The following is a 7,500-nucleotide window of genomic DNA, read 5'->3' on the forward strand; positions in this document are numbered from 1 at the left end:
CCGCCTCCTGTCTGCAGGTTCATGAAGGTCAGAGTCCCCCATGTTCCCAGTATAAGGGTGGGCGATACGGTGTACAAGTAATATCACGATATTTTGATAGACATTTTGATAGTCATGATGCGTGATGTACATCAGTGTTTCATTTCACTGAGGTTTGAACACAAGCAACTGCAAAAATGTGGTGCCATATTTAGAAAAGGGGAAGAAAAAAAAACATTCAAAAAATTATTTATAGTAAAAACTGAAAAAAGGATTTAAGGGGTAACTTTTAGCTGATTGGTCGTTTCCTAACACTGACATCACCACTTGGGTTTTCTTATGTTACTTTTGGTTTAAATTAAACCCATGCCCCCACCCTTTTTCTTTCCAGATCACTGTGATTGGCCGCTATGGCAGCACCAACGCCCGCGCCAAGATCCCATTGGGCTTCTACTACGGCCACACCTACATCCTGCCGTGGGAGAGCGAGCTGAAGCTGATGCACGACCCCCTGCGTGGGGAGAACGACGCTGCCTGCCAGCCCGACCTGGAGCAGCACCTCACCATGATGGCCGCCCTGCAGGAGGACATCCAGTGCAGGTGAGGGGAGGGGGCGGGGCTTGGGGGCGGAGGGAGGGGCTTTTCTGCCCCACACGCCTGACTCATCACGCTCTTATACCTCCATAAAGTTCAGTGAATGCTCTGGGTCTTTTAGTCTTTAGCATTCACATATTTACTTTATGGCATGCATAAATATACCCAAAGCAGTGTGAATTTTTATTTTTTTGAGTGTACAGTACGTATACCCACCCATGAGAATCAGACCCACAACCCAGGTGGGTCCACGTGAGGTGTGTGTGTGTGTGTGTGTGTGTGTGTGTGTGTGTGTATGTTCATTCACTCTTGACCTCCCCCCCGCCCCTCTCCCGAGCAGATACAACCTGGCGTGCCACCGTTTGGAGACCCTCCTCCAGAACGTAGACCTGCCGCCCCTCAACAGCGCCAACAACGCCCAGTACTTCCTGCGCAAGCCGGACAAGGCCGTGGAGGAGGACTCGCGCGTCTTCTCTGCCTACCAGGACTGCATGCAGCTCCAGCTGCAGCTCAACCTGGCCCACCACGCCGTCCAGAGGCTGCGGGTCTCCCTGGGGGCCGGCCGGGCCCGCCCGCCCCGACACCCCCACCACCTGGTGCACAACTCCCCCACCGAGCAGCTCCGCACCATCATACGCTACCTGCTGGACACGCTGCTCAGCCTGCTGCACGGCAGCAACGGTGAGGGGGGAGGGGTCAGGGGGAGGGGTCAGCTGGGGTGAGGGAGGGGCTTCACTGGGGCTGACTGTTGCTTTATGCACCTATTTAACCTACGTTCTTATGCGGTTTCTTCTGCTCCAACTGCTTCCTCCTTCTTCTCTGTCCTTTTCCGTGTTCTCATGGCGTCCTCCCTCTCTCTCTCCCCTCCCCCCCCGCTGCCCCCTGCAGGCCACTGTGTGCCGGCGGTCTTGCGCAGTACGTTTCACGCCCAGGCGTGTGAGGAGCTCTTCAAGCAGCTGTGCATCAGCGGGACACCCAAGATCCGCCTGCACGCGGGCCTGCTGCTGGTGCAGCTGTGCGGGACCGAGCCCTGGTGGGGCCAGTTCCTCTCCAACGTCCTGCAGGAGCTCTACAACTCAGAGCAGCTGCTGATATTCCCCCAGGACAGGTAACACACACACACACACACACACACACACACACACACACACACCTTAATTTGACTTGTATCTACACACTTTCTCTAATTAAGCAGAAGATTTCACATCCATTACATTGATGGTAATTACAGATCTCACACCCTGTTTATTAGTGCACACACAGACAAGAAGTGTTAATCTCAAAAGCGTCCACTGCTCATACAATTTGTGTGAGCCTCTCTCTCTCATACACTGTGTGTGTGTGCGCGCGCGTGTGTGTGTGTGTATGTCTCCCTCTGTCCTGCACCCACGCCTCCTTCCAGAGTGTTCATGCTGCTGTCGTGTATAGGCCAGAGGTCTCTCAGTAACAGTGGAGTGTTGGAGGGTCTCCTCAACCTGCTGCACTCACTACTGTCTCCTCTACAGCAGCCTTCTGGCTCTCTGCACCGCCGAACCGAAGGTAGTGTGTGCGCGCGGGTACATATAATATAGGGGTGGGCGATATGGGGAAAAAAAATGTATCACGATTTTTTTTCATAAAATCACGATTTCTATTTTTTTTTTATCACGATCTTCCATCCAAAAAAAATAAAAAAAATTTGAGGCTACAAAGCTTTCTTTTTAAGCAGATTTAAATGAATGATATTGCAATTTTCCATGTGCAAACATTGTAAACAACACACGCCCCCCTCTCCTAGCTGTCACTCCGGTTTCCCTGTTCCTCGTCTGTGTTGTTCCCTGCTCCTTGAGCCCACCTTGTTGTCTGTTTCTATGGTTTCCCCACGTCTGCCACGCCCATGTCGTTATTGTCTTCACCTGTTTCTAGTCTAGTTCAACGTATTTATAGTCCACGTGTCTCCCATGTCGGTATCAGTTATTTTGTGCTACTTACCTGTTTGTTCTCTTGCCTTGTTCGTGCTCTAGGGGATTTAACTGTTTCTGTTTCGTCTGCGTCGTAAGTGCCGTTCAGCCTAGTTTTGTTTCCCCTGCCTTGTTTTGTTCTTTGTGCCACCATGCCCGTTTATATTTCATGTTCGGACTGCCTACCTGTTGACCCCTGCCCAGTATTACGACTCTGCCTTTGGAATTCCATTCAATAAATCTCGCTCTGCTCAGCGTTTGTGTCCGCCTCCCTGCTCTGCCTCACGCAGTTCGTTACACTGTTAAAGTGCACTATTGCACTAAATTTTTCCCAGCACGTTAAACTTAAAATTACATATTTATACATGTAGTCGAAATGTTTCGATATAATTTGCTTTTTTATCACATTATTTAATGGTTGTTTATTTTCAAAATGCCCAATCTTAACGTCTTCACGTTCTCTCATGTTTCTTTCTGGAATTACAAGAGTCTCGTATTTTGTTAACGTAATACAAGAGAACAGTTCAGTCAGACAGATATTTGTTGTGAAACGAAGTAGTTACAATTTCAAGTATTTTTAAGTAGGCTACATTAGCCTAAATTCCAGCACTTTTCAAACCTGAAACACAAAGCAACATTAAAATTCGTCAGGTAAATGTTCCTTCCCCTGTTTTTGAGGGATGTTTCTTTATACTACCACATATCGTTCGTGCGAGGTGTGGCGGAGTTGCGCGCTATGGTCACTTGTGAGGCGGCTGCCCGCATTGTTTCACTTTCGGCATATTACTTGGGATGTCTACGTCTCAAGTGATTGAATAAATTTGTTGTACTGGCATCGGACGTTTTCACGTGTTCTTTGCACACTTTACATATCGCTGTAGTTTGGTCTTGGTCAGTGGAAGAAAATCCGAATCAATTCCAGATTACAGAGCTGGATTTCCTCTTCTTTACCAGCTCCTCGGTTTGGCTTTCAGCCGTCGTCGTCCACGCAGTTTTTAGTTTTTACAAACACAACATGGAGGTTCGCTGTGATTGGTCAGTCATACGCCCTACGTCTGCCGCATCGGTGGGAACCAGCATTGGCAAAGGCGTTCTATACAATTTCTCTAATTTAGTAGATCGCCTGCGATTCTCCACTCGTTATCCCCATTCACGATTTTATATCGTCATATCGTGCACCCCTAATATAATACTTATAATAATGTCAGTTACACATATGAAAGTGTGTGATGTTTGTGTAATTAAGGTGTGTGTGTGTCTCAGGTGTGCTGGACATCCCCATGATCAGCTGGGTGGTGATGTTGGTCTCGCGTCTGCTGGACTATGTGGCCAGTGTGGAGGACGAGGCCTCGTCAGCCAAGAAGCACCTGGGTGGCAAAGACAGAGAGAGGAGCTTCACAGGTGATCTTCAGAGAGAGAAGAGCTTCTTTTGTCATTCAAACAGCTTTATGTACAGTTATTAATCGTGTGTGTGTGTCCGTCCTTTGAAATCATAACAGGGAATCAGTGGAGCTTCATCAACAATAGTCTCCAGTCACAGAACCCAAGCAGGTCTACCAAAGGCAACAGCAGTCTGGACCGTCTCTACTCCCGCAAGATCCGCAAACAGCTGGTGCACCATAAACAGGTACACGTGGCCCGGACTGCCCTGCACAGCCGCTCGAGTCCAGAGTCTGAGACAGCATTACGCAGCCTCTAGAGAGAGTCCAGAGTCTCTCCAGAGCAAGGGAGGGAGGGGGGGGGGGGGGGGGGAGTGTGTGAGAGAGAGAGAGAGAGTGTGTGAGAGAGAGAGAGAGTGTGTGAGAGAGAGAGAGAGAGTGTGTGAGAGAGAGAGAGAGAGAGCCATTGAACAAATGACCTTTTTTTGATCCAGGAGGAAATGGCCCCATCACTGCAGTAATTAAACGTACTAAATTAGATTCCAGTGATTTCTAATGGAAGCGCGTGTGCCCGTCACACGGCCTGGCGGGCGCGTGAGCCGCTGCTCGGCGTGAGCCCACGTGCTCTAAGCAGGACACGTGTGTCTGCCCCATCTCCTCCCTGCAGCAGCTGAATCTGTTGAAGGCCAAACAGAAGGCCCTGGTGGAGCAGATCGAGAAGGAGAAGATCCAGAGCAACAAAGGCTCCTCCTACAAGCTGCTGGTGGAGCAGGCCAAGCTCAAACAGGCCACGTCGAAGGTGACCCCCCCCCCCGTAGCCACACCCCCAAGCCGCACCCCTGCCTCTAAATTCACATTATTCTTTTTGTGTCATCGTTAAAATCATTTAGCATGACGTCTTTATGGATGTTTTGGTTTACTGGTCTTTTTTCTTTTAAAATCACTATTAGATTTTTGGGAGGATATATGGCTTCATCTCAACTACAGTCAGAATGTGTGATGTATAGCTCAATTTTCTTTACGTTTTTTTTTTCTTTTTACAATGTGGCGCATACTGTTGAAAATGCATCATTGATTTTCTGCCATCCGTCAGCCAGCCATTAACATTGAGTCCAGACATCAGGCTGTTTCAGGCCAGGAACGTTTAAACTACAACACTTCCTCTTAGCTGCTCCTGTAACACTGCAGTGCACAGTTGGTCTGCTTCTGGTTCTAAAGCACCTCCATAACGGGTCTGCCACCTCTACCCCGTCACCCCCCCCTCCGCAGCACTTTAAAGACCTGATCCGGCTACGGCGTACGGCCGAGTGGCCGCGCTCCTCCCTGGACGCGGAGGCCACGTCTGCGTCTGCGGTGAAGGAGTCTCCGGAGGTGGAACTGCTTCCCTTCACGCTGGCCCACGAGCGCTGCATCTGCGTGGCCCAAAAACTGGCCCTCTTCCTCCTCTCCATGGACTTCACCTGTCACGCAGACCTGCTCCTCTTCGTATGCAAGGTACCAGACTCACGGGGCCGTAGTCGTTAGCCGTAGCGAGCAACAGATGGTTGGATTAGGACCTCGGGGTAAAGGTCTCACTCGGTAAAAGTGCTGGAAGCATTTGCGTTTACCTTTTGTAAACTGGAGTGGCAAACATTAGCAGTCTTATTGGTGTCTGTGTGTAAGGTATTACTTATTCATTCATTCATTATTATTATTATTATTATGTAAAAACATAACTTCTGAGTCACTTATGTTGACTAAACAAGTTTGCAAGCTGCCCCTTTACCTTGTAGCTGCTAACAGACTAATTAGCTCCTGAAATGAAAAATGTTTCAACTAAAAACAAACCCCAGGCTGGTTCAGAGATTTACGACATAGTTTTCTGAAGCGGAGACACTTGAGTGCAACACGGTTGAGTGTTTGCCGTAGCTGTGTAACTACCTGAGCACACGGACCCTCGAGCAGCAGGACTCACGTCTCACCTGTGGCCCCAGGTGCTGGCCAGGATAGCCAACGCAACGCGGCCCACAATCCACCTGTGCGAGGTGGTGTCTGAGCAGCAGCTGGAGAGACTCCTCCTCCTGCTGGTGGGGACGGACTTCAACCGTGGGGATATCAGCTGGGGCGGAGCCTGGGCCCAATACTCACTCACCTGCATGCTACAGGACATCCTCGCAGGTGTGTGTGTGTGTGTGTGTGTGTGTGTGTGTGTGTGTGTGTGTGTGTGTGTGTGTGTGTGTGTGTGTGTGTGTGTGTGTGTGTGTGTGTGTGTGTGTGTGCACCGTTTCAACAAAGGTGAACATCTGTGTTGGGGTTGACGTGAACATGGAGTCATTCTGATGTTTAAACATCAAAGTGCTTGTGAGCTCTAATGCTGCACCTTCATGTTCCTCTGGTCACCCTCAGGAGAGCTGCTGTCTCCTGTGGGCCTGGACGGGATGGAGGAGGGTGCGGTCGGTGAAGACCCAGGCACCGCCTCCTCCTCGGCGGGGGCGGACTCTGATGACTCGCTTCCCCAGGCCACGCCCCTCACCCTGGTTGAGACCATCGACGAGCCCCTAGGCCCCGATCTCATCGCAGGTACTCCTGGGACCTCCTCCGCTTTTCAAAGTGCGTTGGTAACCCCGCCCAGACCCATCCTGCACACGTGTATACACACACACACACACACACACCTTTTCTTTTTTTAAAAGTTGTTGTTCTTATGCACATTTTGTTTCCTCCCCTTCCCCTCTCTTATGGAGCTGCATGTTGGACCTTTTGAGTGCTACTGATGATGTGATGATGTTGCGTCTGCTGTTTTTAAGATGAGAATGTGTGTTGGGATTGTACTGGGGTTCAGTGGGAGGTTAGGGAATATGATGACAACTGTCTCACGTCACACACACGTGGCCTCTCCTCACGGCAGCACACGTGTTCTCTCCTGCGGGGTGTTTGAGTAGGCTCACCTTCACGTGGGTCCATGATCCAGTGTTTAGATCTGCTGTCCTTCAGGAAGTGACGTGTGGCCTTAAAATTGCCTAGTGACTTGCTAAAGAAGGTTGCTGTGCTGTTTCTGCTCTTAGTGTGTTTGCTTGGCAATATTAAAGCTCTTTTCGTTGCCCAAAGGTGCTCCACCACTATCATCTTTGGAAAAAGATAAAGACATAGACTTTGACTTGCTACAGGACCTGATGGATGTTGATATTGATCCTTTAGATATTGATTTGGAAAAAGATCCGCTCGCCGCCAAAGTTTTTAAGGTACGGTGTGCATGACCGCTCTCTGCTTGCCCTTTGACCTCTCCCATCTCCCCTGTCTCACTGCACCCCCCCTCCCCTCCTCTCTCATCCCCCCATCCTTCCCTTTGTTAATGAGTTTCTTCTCTATGTCTATGGCCCAGTCTCCCCCCAGCTGTCCACAGACAGTACTCTGAGTAATCCCCCCCCCCCCCCCGGGCATGCTTCACCTCTGTTGAGCTGCACCTCTGAGTCCTGAAGGTGTTGGGTATACTGAAGCAGTGTGTAACCTAACACGGTGTCGGCCTCTGCACCCACACATACGTAATGTGTTGTGTTGCTCTTGAAATGGACAAACCCTTTTTTGTGTGTGTGTTTGTCTGGTTCTCCTGCCTTTTCCCCCTGCAGCCG

The 7,500-nt window shown here is 49.9% G+C and overlaps 1 protein-coding gene across 1 annotated transcript in view; it reads left to right on the forward strand.

The window, feature by feature from the left end:
* Nucleotides 1-7,500, forward strand: part of birc6 (baculoviral IAP repeat containing 6) — a 52,574-nt gene that overhangs the window by 27,974 nt on the left and 17,100 nt on the right. Inside the window, 13 exon segments of the mRNA XM_076992070.1 lie at nt 1-27; nt 371-579; nt 914-1,254; nt 1,462-1,681; nt 1,976-2,112; nt 3,777-3,914; nt 4,013-4,140; nt 4,560-4,691; nt 5,162-5,386; nt 5,866-6,049; nt 6,278-6,451; nt 6,980-7,113; nt 7,498-7,500. The exon segment at nt 1-27 is cut by the window's left edge and continues 188 nt beyond it; the exon segment at nt 7,498-7,500 is cut by the window's right edge and continues 151 nt beyond it. Of these exon segments, the coding sequence (XP_076848185.1) occupies nt 1-27; nt 371-579; nt 914-1,254; nt 1,462-1,681; nt 1,976-2,112; nt 3,777-3,914; nt 4,013-4,140; nt 4,560-4,691; nt 5,162-5,386; nt 5,866-6,049; nt 6,278-6,451; nt 6,980-7,113; nt 7,498-7,500 (2,052 nt within the window).

The sequence above is a fragment of the Brachyhypopomus gauderio genome, unplaced genomic scaffold, assembly GCF_052324685.1.
Source record: "Brachyhypopomus gauderio isolate BG-103 unplaced genomic scaffold, BGAUD_0.2 sc89, whole genome shotgun sequence".
Lineage (NCBI taxonomy): Eukaryota > Metazoa > Chordata > Actinopteri > Gymnotiformes > Hypopomidae > Brachyhypopomus > Brachyhypopomus gauderio.